The 16,704-nt window shown below is 42.6% G+C and overlaps 1 protein-coding gene across 1 annotated transcript in view; it reads left to right on the forward strand.

Annotated features, from left to right (window-relative positions):
• Nucleotides 1-16,704, forward strand: part of mmp15b (matrix metallopeptidase 15b) — a 105,366-nt gene that overhangs the window by 39,361 nt on the left and 49,301 nt on the right. The window contains exon 2 of the mRNA XM_060838225.1: nucleotides 11,398-11,546. Coding sequence (XP_060694208.1) covers nucleotides 11,398-11,546 — 149 coding nt within the window. The remainder of the gene's footprint in view (nucleotides 1-11,397; nucleotides 11,547-16,704) is intronic.

The following is a 16,704-nucleotide window of genomic DNA, read 5'->3' on the forward strand; positions in this document are numbered from 1 at the left end:
GCTGGAAGCATTTAATTTGCCCATTCAATAGCTATGTCCATTCCTGATGAAGGGCTTATGTCAGAAGCACCAATTCCCCTGCTCCTTCGATGCGATCTCGCCTGTGGTGCTTTTCCAGTGCCACGGTCTCGACTCTGGTCTCCAGCATCTGCAGTCCTCACTTTCTCCTATGTTCATTAGCAGTTATTTTAAAATCCAGCAAGATCCCATTTTATCCAAAAAATCCAAGATGGTGCAGTTTTTTTCTACCCTCTGTGACAAACAAGATGTTGAGTCATATCTTTCTGATCCTTTCCTGTAGGAGAAAGTGAGGACTGCAGAAGCTGGACATCTGCAGCAAATCCTCCACCTCTACATGTTCCCAGGATGACCAAATGCACTGTCAAAAATCCCAGATAACCTCCTTCTTCAAAGATCACAATTTTCCCTGCCATGTGGTTGACAATGCCCTCCAGCATGTCTCCTCCACTTCCCACACCTTCGCCCTTGAACCCCAACCCTCCCAACGCAATAAGAACAGAACTTCAGGTCCTCAACTTCCACCCCACCAAGCTATGTATACAGCGTATCATCCTCCGCCACTTCAACCACCTACAAATGGATCCCACCATCAGAGATATATTGCCCTCCCTACCCCATCAGTGTTCCAGAGAGACCATTCCCTCCGCAATTCCCTCATCAGATCCACGACCCCCACCAGCACACACCCCACTCCTGGTACCTTCCCCTGCCACCACAGAAGGTGCAAAACCTGCACCCACACCTCCCCCTCACCTCCATCCAAAGCCTCCAAGGATCCTTCCACATCCGACAAAAATTTACCTGTACCTCCACCAATGTCATCTATTGTATCCGTTGCACTTGATGTGGTCTCCTCAATATTGGGGAGAAAGGAAGCCAACTTGCGGATCATTTCAGAAAACATCTCTGGGACACCTGCACCAACCAATTCCAACGCCCAGTGAGTGAACACTTCAACTCCCTTCCCAATCCGCCAAGGATATGCAAGTCCAAGTACTTAACACCTGACGCCTGGAGGAAGAATGCTTCATATTCCACCTTGGAACCTTGCACCACACAAGATCAATATGGATTTCACCTTTTCCCTCATTTCACCTCCCCCCACATTATCCCAGTTCCAAGCCTACAACTGGGCATGTTCATCACCTTTCCCATTTATCCTCTCCATCTTCCTCTCTGACCTATCAACTTCCCCCCCAACTTCATCTACCTATTGCATTCCCAGCTGCCTTCCACCTAATTCCCCCCCCCGCTGCCTCCCCATTTATCTGTCAGCCCCTTGGCCCACAAGCCTCATTCCTGATGAAGGGTTTATGCCCAAAACGTTGATTCATCTGCTCCTCAGATGTTGCCTGACCTGCTGTGCTTTTCCAGACCACACTCTCGGCTCTGATCCTCTCCTGTAGTTTGTATTTGCTGTGGTTATAGACCTGGTAAATACTATTTGCTGAAGCTTGCTTTTAGCTGTTTAATTTAGCTATAGTATATTATAGTAGCATTGTCTAGTATTAATTGTCAACTATCCATCAACTTAGCAAAAATGACATTGATTTAGCCACATACTAATTTTAGCGCAATCATAGATTTGTCTACCTGTACTCAGTAACATTCACTGTACAAACTTTATTCAATGTGGATTATTTGAAATTGATCACTCTTAAAACAGTTATAAATTGACAAAAATATTTGAAAATAAGTACTTTTAGTTATGTCTCTTCTTTTATACAGGCAGTTACCTACTGCATCACTTGCAGTGACATCATAGGTGGTGCCCCTTGCGGCTAACAAAGCCTGCAAAAGTTTGTTTTAATTCATTCATGGGATTTGGGTATCACTGGTTTCTTGAACCACTGCAGTCCATTTGCTGTATGTAATCCCATAATGTCATTTGGGTGGGAGTTCAAGGGTTTTGACTCAACGGCACTGAAGGAATGGCAATATATTTCCAAATTAGGATGATAAGTGATTTGGAGAAGAACTCACTGGTGGTGGTGGTGATTCTATATACCTGCTGCTCTTGTCCTTCTAGATGGTATTGGTCATGCATTTGGAATGTATTATCTAAGGAGCCTTGGTAAATTTCTGCAGTGTATCTTGTAGATGGTACACACTGCTGGGAAGTGAATATTTGCGGATGTGGTGCCAGTCAAGTGACTGCTTTGATCTAGGTAGTGTCAAACCGCTTGCACGTTATTGGAGTTACAGTCATCCAGGCAAGTGGGGAGTATTCCATCATTATGCCTTTTAGATGCCAGACAGGCTCACGAGAATCAAGAGTTAGGTTACTCATTGCAAGATTCCTTGATAGTGTTGATGCTGAGGGATTCGGTGATGAAAGAAGTATTGAATAGCTAGGCTGAGGACACTACTGTGAGGAGCTCATGGAGATACATTCTGGTGCTGAGATATTTGACCTCCAACAACTGTAACTATCTTTCTATGTGCCAAGTATGACTCCAACCAGTGGAGAGTTTTCCCTGATTCCAGGTTTGCTGGGACTCCTTGCTGCCAAATATGGTCACACAAGGCCTTAATGTCACTCTTAGCTCACTCTTCTTTTCAGTCCTTCCTTTATGTGTGTGACCGTCTGAGTCAGTGTCATATTATTAGACTACAAAGGAGAAATAAGGACTCTTTGAGAGTCTCCAGCACCTTAAAGTGCGAGAGACAGAGAGAACCCAAAGGCACTCATCAGTATCTAATAGTGGAGAGAGAGGAGGACATGAAGGCAATCACCAATATCTAAAGTGCAAGAGAGAGGAGAATGAAGGGTCACAGGACATGAAACATTAACTCTATTTTTCTCTCTTTAGATGCTGCCAAACCTGCTGAGTTTCTCCAGTACTTTCTGTTTTTCTGGTGATCTCATGATCATAGCAGTGTCAATGCTCCCTCTTTTCTTTGCTAATTCTGGGCACCTGCTTCACTTTTCTTATCTATGTGTACAGTTACCTATAAACTTTTTGCTTTGATCTGAAAAACTGCAGAGGATCTTGGGTGGCATGGTGCCTCAGTGGTTGGCACTGTTGCCTCACAGCACCAAAGTCCCAGATTCAATTCCAGCCTCGGGTGACTGTCTGTGTGGAGTTTGCACATTCTCCCTGTGTCTGTGTGGTTTCCTCCGGGTGCTCCGGTTTCCTCCCACAATCCAAAGATGTGCAGATTAGGTGGATTAGCCATGCTAAATTGCCCATAGTGTTAGGTGTATTAATCAGAGGGAAGTAGGTCTGGGTGGGTTACTCTTCAGAGAGTCGGTGTGGACTTGTTGGGCCAAAGGGCCTGTTTCCACACTGTAGGAAATCTAATCTAATCTTAAAAAAGATTCTTTGTATCCTGCAAAGTACAAAACACCTGATTTGGAAAACCTCATAAAATGGATTAACTTCCTATGTCTGACATAACGAACTACTTCAGAACCTTTCCTGCCGAATATTGTTAACACTTAAAACGAAAACAGAAAATCTTTGAAATTCCCAGCAAGTCTGGCAGCATCTATGGATAAAAAATTGCGTTAGTGTTTCGGGTCCAGTGATCTTTCTTCACTAGGAAAAGCATGTTTTTTGGATGAGATGGGGTGGCAGGAAGGGGGGAGAATAAATGATAGATGGAGATAAAACCCAAAGAGAGAGAAAAACAGTTGGACAGACAAAGGAGTAGTTAGAAGTCAGTCTGAGGGAAGCATTAGCTGCTAATGGCGACTGTTAGTGGCTGACAATGAGTAATATATGGTAGCATGGAGGAAAGCATGGGGAAAGGTGCTCAAGCCGTAAAATTGTTGAACACGATAGTAGGTGCAGAAGACTGCAGGGTTCCCAAGTGGAAAAACGAGGTGCTTTTCTTCCAGCTTGCAGTGAGTTTCTCTGGAGCACTGCAGCAAGCCTGAGACAGAGATGTTGACCAGAGAACTGGCAAGCAGTTGGAAGTTCGGAGTGTTTTTCACAGTCAGAATCTAGGTGTTCTGCGAAGCAGTCTTAACCCTTGTTTGACATTGTTTCTGTTTGACATTGGGAACTTAGTTCAAGTTTCTGAAATCCCTATTACACAATAGCTCCAAATGCAACACCAGCCTCATTTTTAATCATTTCTTTCAAATGTTTTTAGCATTTATAATTAAATACCTCATTAGGATCATCCCTCTTTTCATTGTAATTCGCAATCTATTTTCTCTCCATCTTTAATGGTTCATAGCGGCCATTAAATCATCTCTGCTCTTTCCTTGTGATGACTTAATATTCTCCTTACATTACTCCCTTGGTGATCTCTCTTGAATTTTTAGGAAAAGTCAGTTAATAATAGAGTTTGAAACTTATTTTACCCACATTACATGCAATAAGATCCTATTTTATCCTATTACAAAACATTTTAGAATTTGATGTAACCAGTTAGAATAACTGAAAAAAACAACATCAAAGAAAAGGTATGAATTTTGCAGAAAGACCTCTTTATGCTGTGTTTCTACAGGAAAAGTTTTAGTATACTTGTTACAAGCTCTTAGATTTGTATGGGGAATAAAACAAGTTGGTTTCATTAACCATATTTGGTGTAATAGCCTTATACTCCTCAATACTGTAGCTTTAGGTAGTTAATTGTGGATTTTCTATCCATGCTTTATTACTTTGGCAAAGATTAATGGCCAAGAGCCAATCTTTCAACAAAGTGCATTTGGAGTTGGGTGGAGTAGGATTGGTAGTCACTGCATGAGTTGTTGAAAGTTGAGAATTTTTTTTACATTTTGGCTGAGATTTCCTGGGGAATAAAATTTCATTTCGCACCAATAATAAATTCTGAGTTGTGGGCCATGGAAAAAAAAATTATTCATGTAAAACTCCTCTGTAAGAAGCACAGATGGCTGTCTCAGTGACACAATAAATAATGGGCAATCTCAGAGGCATTAAAAAAAATATGCTAAATAACATGAAAAGAAAATGATTACATTCTTCCTTCAAAACATGTAGACATTAGATACAAGTTAATAAATCTTATCTGAGAGAATCCTTTATTTATAAAAATGCTTTTCTTCTGAGGACCAGAAAAAAGGTTGTTCATGTCTTGTACTTTACTTGCCATGTTTAACTTCATCAAAAAGAAAATCAATTAAAAATATTCTTCTGCAGTTACTCAACATCTGATCAAGATGATGCAGGCAGTGAAATAACTCCACAGAAGCAGGTATCCCAGTACCAGGTCACCCTTAAGAGAAAGTCCTTAACAGTAATCCAGCTGTCACAGAGCCAGTTCTCAGAGTGAATAGATCGCCTGACACTCTTGTTTATAATTCTCATTGGGCTCCCTGATTGGACCAGATTCACAGCTTCAATAAAGGAACACATATTCTGTGAGGTCCACCTGACTGACCTCATTCCAATCACTGAGTATAAGAACATAGACTTTTTTCTCGTAGTTCCTCCTGGTGTGCTTTAACGCTGGGTCATATTCTTCCAACTCTGCCTCTGATACATGTGGTGTGTAATGCACAGCAGCTTGTCTCTTGTGCCTGGAACAGCTCAAAATAAATTCTTCTTTTCAAGTGGCAAAGGCATTGAGTTGGCAACATCTGCCATGTCCATCTCAGATTCTGGGATACTGGCAATACTTGATAGAGACGGAGAACCCACGGGTTCCAGAACAATCAGAAAGGCAGTTGAGGAGTCGGGCACATTTTGCTCCAGCACCAGTTGCGAGTTTGCAGCTTTCATATTGTCCACATGCTTGTTTGGGAATGCTGCACCTACCCAAAGTTTACTCATCACTAGACCTGACCTCACATTGGAGAAAGGAAACACTGCAGATGCTGGAGATCAGAGTCAAAACGTGTGGCACTGGAAAAGCACAGCCAGTCAGGCAGCCTCCTAGGAGCAGAAGAGTTTTGAGCATAAGCTCTTCATCAAGAATACTGGGGATGCGGTGCCGAAGAGGGCTGAGAGGTAAATGTCTGGGGGGTTGAGCTGGGGGGAAGGTAGGAATACGATAGCTCGATGAAGGTGGGGGGGGGAGCAATGTTGATAGGTCAGACTGGAGGGTGGAGTGGATAGGTGGGAAGGAAGATGGACAGGTAGGACAGAACAAGAGAGCAGTGCTGAATTGGAAGGTTGGATCTGGGATAAGGCTGGGGGTACGGGTGATGAGGAAACTGGTGAAATCAACATTGATTCCATGTGGTTGGAGTGTCCCAAGGCCGAAGATGAGGTGTTCTTCCTCTAACGTCGGGGTGGCAAGGATTTGGCAGTGGAGAAGGCTCAGGGCTTGCATGTCCTGGCAGTGGGAAGGGGCGTTGAAGTGATGAGCCACAGAGCGGTGGGTTGTTTAGTGTGTGTGTCCTGGAGATGTTCTCTGAAACGTACTGCAAGTAAGCATCCTGTCTTCCCAATGTTGAGGAGACCACATCGCGAGCAAGGGACACAGTAGATGAAGTGTTTGGATATGCAGGGAAATCTCTATTGGATGTGGAAGGATCATTTGGGGCCTTGGGTGGAGGTGAGGGGAGAGTTGTCAGTGACAAGGGAACCTGCTGGATGTGGAGGGTGTGTTGGTGGGGGGACTGTGGATCTAAGAAGGGAGTTCTGGAGGGAATGGTCTCTGTGGAATGCTGAAAGGCGTGGTGAGGGAAATACATCTCCAATGGTCTGACTGTGGTGGAAATGGTGGATGTTGATGCATTGGTGGGGTGAAAGGTGAGGACTAGGAGGCTTCTGTCTTTGTTCCAGTTGGAGGGGTGGCATTCAAGGGTGGAGGTGCAGGAAGTGGAGGAGATGCACTGGAGGGCATTATTGACCATGTGGAAGGGGAAATTGTCCTTGCAGTAGGAGGCCATCTGGGATATTCTGTGGTGGAATTGGTCCTCCTGGGAGCAGATGCTGTGGAGGCAGGGAATTTGGAGTAAAGGATAGCATTTTTACAGGAGACAGGGTGGGAGAAGGTGTAGACCACTTGGCTGTGGAAATCAGTGAGTTTGAAGTAGATGTCTATGTTGAGTCAGTCGCCAGAAATGGAGATGGAGAGGACCAGGAAGGAGAGGGTGGTGTCCGAAATGGTCCAGTTGAACTTGAGGTCAGGGCGGAAGGTGTTTCTGAAGTTGATGAACTGTTCAGCCTCCTTGTCAAAGCACGAGGTGGTGCTGATACAGTTGTCAATGTAGCGAAGGAAAAGGTGGGAATGGTGCTGGTGTAACTGCGGAAGATGGACCGTTCCATGTACCCTACAAAGAGGCAACCTCCAACCTCATAGTCCACACCACTCTGTTTTATCTCTTATCTAAAATTCACAAACTTGACTGGCCTTGTTGACCCATCGTCTCCACCTGCTCCCGCCCCCCCCAAACTTATCTCGGCATACCTTGACATCGTCCTGTCCCCTTTGGTCCAGGATCTCCCTTCATGCATTCAGGACACCACCTATGCCCTCCACCTCATCCATGACTTTCGGTTCCCCGGTCCCCAATGCCTCATATTAACCATGGATATCCAGTCCTTGTATATGTCCATCTACCATGACAAAGACCTCAAAGCCCTCCATTTCTTCTTCTCCCACCGACCCAATGAGGACCCTTCCACCATAAAAAATATTCACAAGTCAGGATTGTGAGCAGCTTGCAAGGGAACTTAACAAGTGATAGTGTACTCATGTATTAGCTGTTCTTGTCCTTTTAGATGGTAGTGATCATGGGTTTGGAAGATGATGTCTAAGGAGCTTTGGTAAAATTTTTCATTGCAACTTGTAGGTGGGTATACACTGCAGCTACTGAATGCTTGTGATAGAAGGAGTGAATGTTTATGGACGTTGTGCCAATCAAGCAAACTGCTTTGTCCTGGATGCTATCAAGCTTGTTGAGTGTTAATGGAACTGCATTCACCTAGGCAAATGGGGACTATTCCATCATATTCATGACTTGCGCTTTGTAGATAGTAAGTAGGCTTCGGGGAATCAGGTGAGTCTGTCACTGCAGGATTTGTAACCTCTGAATTGCTTTCATAGCCATAGTACTTAAATAGGTCGTCCAGTTCAATTTCTGGGCAGTGATAACTTCTACAATATAGGAAATTCAGCCTGAGAGTACAAAGTGCAACACGTTCAAAGGGAGACAGGTTGGAGTTGGTAAGGAGAGCAGAGAATGAAACATATTAAACTTGCATTCAAATAGAGCTGTTCATTAGCAATCCTTGATGCCAATTCTATTTTATCTTAGATGCAAATAGGTAGCTTACAACATAATTGTTTATACCCCATAGCTATAACTCCTTTCTGTGACATTGGAAACCGAGTCTACTCATTGTAAACTCAGTACCTGCTGCCATTGTCTCCACTCATAAATATCTTCCAATAAAACAATCTGAGCTTGCGTTTGATCTCTAACAATCAAACCTCTTACTGTCGAACAGTTTTCAGAACAAATCACATGACTCACTTACACTGGAACAGAACTTTATGTCATGCTTGGAGTTCACTGGGAGGATTACTGCAGGGGAACAGATTAGTCCCCAGCTGTAAAACCAGTTAGCAGTGCAGCAGTCTAAATCTGGCTGCCCACAGCAATAATTTGGGATAGTCAGTTTTGCTCTAGACGGCGTTGTAGTTCCAATCACACCAGAATTTTGTATTGCCCTCTGCTGGGATGCCAAGGCTATTGCTGACCTGGATCTTGGAACTCAGGTATGTCAAAGAATTTTAAATGGGTCAGTCTAGCAGATGTTGAGGCTTCACATTTAGAGAGTGAAAGGGTAAGGCTAAAGGGATAATGTGGCCCTAATGAGGACAGGAGACCCCAAAGAAAGAATCCACACCTTCACACTCAACAACAGCTGATGCATTGAAAAATGCTAGGCTATTCATCATTCCCCTGCTTTCTCCCACAGACTCAAAATTTATGACAGAACTGTTTTGAGCTACTAAAAAGTCAGTTTATTGTCACTTAAAGGCTTCAAAAGGTCTAAAGAAGGACAAGCTGCCTGACATATTTCTTGCCTCTGTCATTTGAAGCCAAGGTAGCTAGGAATGCTGTGTGCTGACAACCTGTTTTATATGCCCTCCAAGCCCACTTCCAGATACTGAAGGTTGTGAAAATTATATCTTCCTTTCCATTGTTAAAGTGGTGGCCTATTCCATGTTTCAACATCTGGTGACTAATGCCTTGGCTTCTATTGTGGCACAGTGTGCAGAAGCCACTTGAATTCTACAGTAGAATTGCAGACTGAGGCTATAAGATTGGAATATATTGCCATGCAATCCTTGCTTGTTGCAGTGCTGCTACCATCATGACTCTCAACGTCAGTTCTTCAAGGGGCATGCTGGCTTTCCAAGGCAGTCCAGTAACCTATCCCCATGCAGATTACTAAGATTGCTGACATCATCTTGGAGAAAGTGGCTGTTGCTTCGAAGTACACAGATCCACTATTCTCTCTCAAAAGGACAGCATTCATGATCTTATTACTACTGCTTTTCTAGTAGTACTGATGTCCCTTAGCCAGCCCGTCCAGATTGCTTCACCCAAGCTAATGTGATGCAGTTTGAAACCAGGCTGTTACAGCCCACAGCTGTTCAAGGCTGTTCTGTAAGGCCATCTGTAGTATCTCGTATGAAAGTCAGCAGCCTTCTACCAGCCATATTTGGATAGCACTTTGCGAGGCATCCTCAGACTTTACTGAATTCCTTGGAAAAAAAACAGCACCACTCCCTTCTCAGTGCCAATAATATTTGAGAGCTTCTCCAACAGCACAGTAAGCATTGCTTCCACTAAAAGTCAAAAATATCTCACCTGAAAGTGCCGCGATAATACAGGAAATCGATAATGACAGATTGTCTACCAAAACAGCATTAGATTTTGAGTGATGTTACATACAATCTGTTCACTCTGAATGCCTCTAGTGTAAGCATGACAACAATTGCCCCTTGAAGCATGAGAACAAGAAAGGGTCTCACCAGAAGTGCCAGAAAGGAATCTGTCATCAGTTTGAGAATCTTTAGATTCTTGAAGCACTGACATGAGCAGCAATTTCGAGACCAATCCTGCTATTCTATTATTTTACATTTAGCACTTTCTAACTTAAATGTTAAAAGCATTTTTGCTAAGTAAATTTATTATGTTGCTTCCTCAAACTCAAATATGTTTTATATTTAATAAAAAGATTACTTGAGGGAACATAGGAATTAAGAGTTAGTTTTTCAACACTGAGCCTGCTCAAAGCCTACTCAAAGTTAAGTAATATCATAGTTGATGTGGTTGCCGTCTCAACATCATCTTCCTGTCTTGATTGCAAAACCCTTTGAACTATTATCGTTATAGTTGGGAAAATGTGATGACTCAGGAATTTAACACCACATCATAAAGTCTCTCCGAAAGGGAGACAGAGAGGGTGCATTTTACATTGGCCTTTAAAGATGTATATGTATGTATATTTTCCTGCTATTTTGAATTATCTCCCCTTTTAGGTGATGTACAAAAGCATACAGGTCATTCACAGCTCTGTACCCCGATTGCTGCCTCACTTAAGAGCCACTTGCAGCTTTGGTTCAAGCAATGTAAGAAACAGGTTATGAAGTATGGACAGAATCCTTACCAAGAACAGTTGGTCTTCTAGTACAGTTGTAGCAGAAAGTGAATCTGAGAATTTCCAAGTCAAAAATAAGACCTATAAGTCAAAGTCACTGTCTTTATCAAAGATTGTCTTTCAAAGTATGCCAGCCTTCAAACAACCAAAGCCACAACTGTTCCGCCTGAAAGACTCCCTTCCCCTCCAACTCACTTGGTAGCCGTCAGTTGAGATCATGTTTTCTTTTACTGCAGTTCTTTTTCTAATATTATTTCAGCCTTTTCGGCATCTTATGATTTTATTCTGAGGTTTTACTTGGATGTTTGCTGAATCTGTGGCCTGTGAATGCACATTGAGCATGAACGAAACAAGCAGACTTGAATGATGGCATCAGCAGATGGACTTATTTTTGTTCGACATGACTAACAATGATTATGATGGTTTTGATGGAAACGTTGTTACACATTGTTGTTGCCATTCTGTTGATTAAAACAGTCATTCCTCCATATCTGCAAGGTTTCTGTTTCTGAGAACCCCCATGAATGTTGAAATTTGTGAGTGCAGAGCTCATTAAAAATAGGTTAAAAATAGTTCAGAATCACAGATAAGCGATTTTTGCCCATAGTGTTGGTTTTTGGTGGTTTGTTTGGCACAGATAGGCCAAAAAATTCATACTTTGCAGATACAGAGGATTTACTGTAGTGAATGTCTGTTAAGATGTTAACAAGGCTCAATTATGATTAATCCACCACTCTATCCATTTGTCAAACTGATTTTAATCGCTGTTCTGGTACAAGTATGTACATGATTGAATTAATTAGATCGCACACCAGTCTGTTTGTTTGTATTTTAGTCTTGGCTACAGACGTATGGATACATTCCTCAAGGTGGCTTACGAATGTCCACGATGAGATCAGCGCAGACACTCTCCAATGCCATTGCTAACATGCAGAGGTTCTACGGAATTCAAGTAACAGGGGAACTGGATGAAAACACAAAACTGTAAGAGCTTGCTTGAAAATAATTCAGTCTTAGACCAGTCTCTGATCAACACCCAGATACATGCCACCCTCGATACAACATAATAATACAAGATGTTTGACCTGTAGTAAACTATTTGCCAAATGGCTCAATATATTCTCTGCTGCCTCACAGCGTCAGAGACCTGGGTTCAATTCCCGCCTCAGGCGACTGACTGTGTGGAGTTTGCACATTCTCCCCCGTGTCTGTGTGGGTTTCCTCCGGGTGCTCCGGTTTCCTCCCACAGTCCAAAGATGTGCGGGTCAGGTGAATTGGCCATGCTAAATTGCCCGTAGTGTTAGGTAAGGGGTAAATGTAGGGGGTATGGGTGGGTTGCGCTTCGGCGGGTCGGTGTGGACTTGTTGGGCCGAAGGGCCTGTTTCCACACTGTAAGTAATCTAATCTAATCTAATATTGAACTCCCACCATATTATATTTTTGCTTCACAACATATAATTTTTATTCTTTCATGAGGTATAAGCAGCATTGACAAAACCAGCATTCATTGCATATGCCTTATTTACCTTGATAAAGTGCTGGTGAGTTGCTTTCTTGAAATACTGCAGTCCACCTGGTGAAGGTACACTATAGTACTGTTCAGAAGGGAACCCAAAGTTTTTGAGCCAGAAACAGTGAAGGGACAATGATATATTTATAGGGTAGGATTGCTTCTGGCTTGGAAGGAAACTTTCAGGTGATGATGTACCCATGCATTGGCTACTCTTGTCCTTCTGGATTGTAGAGGTCTTGGGATTGGATGATGCTTCCCATCTCCAAGATCACCACTACCAGGACCAGAAGCTGCTTACCATGGTCTCCAGTTTCACAGATGACACAGTGCCCCATCACTTCATCAATTTTGGGAATGGTTGTATCTGAGGAAAACTTTGATAATCCTAAAAGTATGCTTTTTGACATGCAGTTTCATTATTCAGTCGGAATTCCTGCAGTTTTATTTAAAACTGATTAATTGTAATCAACTTAATTCCCTATAATGTGTTTTAAAGTTGTGTCTTCTATTCTGTTCGTGCTGCATGAGTAAAGTAGACTGGCTACAATTGCATTGTTTATGGCTCCCAGCAATTTACAAAAAGGTAATATCTGCATTTCTTCTGAATGTTACCGATACAAAATCAAAGTCCTCATCTTTTGATACCTTGTTGTAGGATATCTGTTTCTATTATTACAAGATTGGATGTTGTAGTTTACTTCTTGAAGATGCTCCCAGGTCCAACAGTTACTAAGTGAAATGAGTAAGCAGAGACTGGTGAATTGCTTTACAATAATTTTGATCAGTTAATATTTACTGCACATAATCAGTGGTTGAAATGTGCACTGATTCTGCAGTTGTCATGGCACCTTGTGTTAATGTGATAGATTATTCAAATGAAATATTATCACAAACGACTAATTGCTGCCCAGGAAAAAGATGAGATGCTTCTAGGTATTGTTTCAGAGATTGAAATGGACTCTAACTTTATTGGAACTTCTGCCATTTCCAGCCATCCTGTTCTCCAAGTGTGATGTGCATAGACTTAACATAAGTGTTTGTTAAAGTAACTTTATGTTGAAGTGCCTGCTTTGACTTTGTATATCAAAGATGAATGTCTGCAGGCTCTGCAGTTATTTGCTTCGTTATTATGAGTAATGTATACCCTTGCTAAGCTTTTTTAAAAAATTTGTCCATGGGTTGCGTTACTGGCTAGACCAATATTTATTGCCCATCCCTAATTGCTCTGGAGAATGTTGTGGAGAGCTGCAGTCTTTGAGGTGTAGGGCCACCCACAGTGAAGCTAGAAAGAGAGTTGCAGGATTTAGACCCAGTAACATTGAAGGATTGGTAGTATGCTTTCAAGTCGGGATAGCCTATGGTTTTGAGGGGATCTTGTAGGTGGTGTTCCCTTGCATTTTCTGTCCTCATCCTTCTAATAGGTAGAGCTTGCAGGTTTGAACATGCTGTTGGAGCTTGGAGCTGTTTGGTGACTTGATGCAGTGCATCTTGTAGATGGTGCACATTGCTGTCACTGTGCATCATAGTTGAAGGGAGTGCCGAAAGTGGTGGATGGTGTGCCTAGTGGATTGCTTTATCCTGGATGGTGTCAAGCTTCTTCAGTGTTATTGGAGCTGTATTCGTCCAGGCAAGTGGAGAGTATCTCAACTCACTCCTGACTTACGCCTTTTAGATGGTGTGCAGGCATTGAGTTACTTACCGCAGAATTCCTAACTTCTGACCTGTTCTTGTAGCCATAATATATCTTGTTCATCCAGTTTTTGATCAATGGTGACCCCCTAAGGTGTTGATAATGGGGAATTAAACAGTGGTACTGCCAATGAGTCAAGGAGTCATGCTTACCATTCTCTCTGCAAGTCTATGTCTAGTGGTGTACCACACAGTTGTGTACATTAGATCAAGACATGATCTGTAAGTTCTTAGATGACAGAAACAGGGAAGAAAACCTTAGATTATAGGATGATATAGATGGGTTGGCCGGATGAGTGGCAAATAGAATTTAATCCTCAGAGCAAAAGGGAGATGTTGAATAGGCTGGGGCTGTTTTACCTGGTGCATCGGAGGCTGAGGGGTGACCTTATCGAGGTTTATAAAATCATGAGGAGCATGGATAGAATAAACAGACAAGGTCTTTTCCCTAGGGCGATGGATTCCAGAACTAGAGGGCATAGGTTCAGGGTGAGAAGGGAAAGATATAAAAGGGACCTAAGGAGCAACTGTTTTACGCAGAGGGTGGTGTGTGTACGAAGTAAACTGCCAGAGGAAGTGGTGGAGGCTGGTACAATTACAGCATTTAACAGGCATCTGGATGGGTACATGAATAGGAGGAGTTTAGAGGGATATGGGCCAAATGCTGGCCAATGGGACTATATTAGGTTAGGATATCTGGGCGGCATGGACAAATTGGACCAAAGGGTCTGTTTCCATGCTATATATCTCTATGGCTATGCTGGGTGCTGTTTTTTGGGAAAGCAAATCTTAGCAGGACTTATACAGTTAATGGTAAGGTCCTAGGGAGTGTTGCTGAACAAAGAGATCTTGGAGTGCAGCTTCATAGCTCTTTGAAATTGGAGTCGCAGGTAGATAGGATAGTGAAGAGGGTGTTTGGTATGCTTTCCTTTATTGGTCAGAATATTGAGTACAGAGGTTGGGAGGTCATGAAGAGGACATTGGTTAGGCCACTGTTGGAATATTACATGCAATTCTGGTCTCCTTACTATTAGAAAGATATTGTGAAACTTGAAAGGGTTCAGAAAATATTTACAAGGATGTTGCCAGGGTTGAAGATCTGAGCTACAGGGAGAGGCTGAACAGGCTGGGGCTGTTTTCCCTGGAGCGTCCAAGGCTGAGAGGTGACCTTATAGAGGTTTACAAAATTATGAGGGGCATGGATAGGACAAATAGTCAAAGTTTTGCCCTTGGGGTCGGGGAGTCCAGAACTAGAGGGCTTAGGTTTAGGGTGAGAGGGGAAAGATATAAAAGAGACTTAAGGGGCAACTTTTTCATGCAGAGGATGGTACGTGTATGGAATGAGCTGCTAAAGGATGTGGTGGAGGCTGGTACCATTGCAACATTTAAAAGGTATCTGAATTGGTATATGAATAGAAAGGGTTTGGAGGGATATAGGCCGGGTGCTGGCAGGTGGGAGTAGATTGGATTGGGAAATATGGACGGGTTGGACCAAAGGGTCTGTACATCTCTACGACTCTTCGACTCTATGTGAGGCGATGCATTTTGAAAAGACTGACAAGGCAAGGGAATACACATTGAATTTAGGACACTTGGAAGCACATAGGATCACGATAATCTTCATCTACTTGAAGGCAGTAAACAGATAGATAAGGTAGTGAAGAAGTAATCCAGGCTGCTTGCCTTCATTATTCAAGGCATTGAATACAGAAGCAAAGATGTTATGATGAAGCTGTATGTAATATTAGTTAGGCCACAGTTGGCGTGCTGTCAGCAATTCTGTTTACCACAGTAAAGGAAAGATGTAATTGCACTAGAGAGGATGCACAAAAGGTTCAACAGGATGTTGCCTGGGCTGGAGGGATTTAACAATGAAGCAAAACTAAAAAGGGCTTAGATTGTTTTCCTCAGAACTGAGAAGGCTGAGTGGGCATCTTATTGAGGTGGACAAAGTTCGGTGGTGGGGAGGGGGAGCGGGAGGGGTGGCATAGACAGGATAGGTCATAGATTCATAGAGATGTGCAGCATGGAAACAGACCCTTTGGTCCAACTCGCCCATGCTGACCAGATAGCCTAAATTAATCTAGTCCCATTTGCCAGCATTTGGCCCATATCCCTCTAAATCTTTCCTATTCAAATACCCATCCAGATGCCTTTGAATTGTTGTAATTGTACCCGCCTCCATCACTTCCTCGGGCAGTTCATTCCAAATGCGCACCATCCTCTGCATGATAAAGTTGCCCCTTAGATCCCTTTTAAATCTTTCCCCTCTCACCCTAAATCAATGCCCACTAATTCTGGACTCCCCAAATCCAGGGAAAAGACCTTGACTATTTACCCTAACCATGCCCCTCATGATTTTACAAACCTTTCTCCTTTAGTAGAGGGATCTGTAACCAGGGGCATAGTTTTAAGATAAGGAGCAGGAAGCTTAGAGGGGATTTTAGGAAAAATATTTTTCACTCAGATGGTTGTAGATACCTGGAATTCACTCCCTAGAAGATGGTAGAGGCAGGAATCCTTATGACATTTAAGAACTATTCAGATAAACAGTTGGAATACTATAACATACAAGGCTATGGACCAAGACCTGGAAAAAAGGATTAGAAAAGATGAATGCTTGATGACCAGTGTGAGTATGAAGGGTCTTTCTGTGCTGTAGGACTCTGTGACTGTTTCTGTGTTTGAAAAGTCGTGAATTGAGTTGTGCATTGTTTTACCTTCAGTGAATAGCCCCACTTCTGGCCTTTATGATCTTAATGAAGGAGCTGAACAGGGATTGGCTGAACTCACTAACCCGAGGAATGCCTGCAGTGATGTCCTGGGGCTGTTAATATCATTGGTTTAGTTTGTATTTAGTTAGCTTTTGATTTTTTAAAATTTTAACCTTTAAACATGAAGTGAATTTACAAGATAAAACAAGAAATGTTTCAAATGAAT

This window comes from Hemiscyllium ocellatum, chromosome 17, assembly GCF_020745735.1.
Source record: "Hemiscyllium ocellatum isolate sHemOce1 chromosome 17, sHemOce1.pat.X.cur, whole genome shotgun sequence".
Lineage (NCBI taxonomy): Eukaryota > Metazoa > Chordata > Chondrichthyes > Orectolobiformes > Hemiscylliidae > Hemiscyllium > Hemiscyllium ocellatum.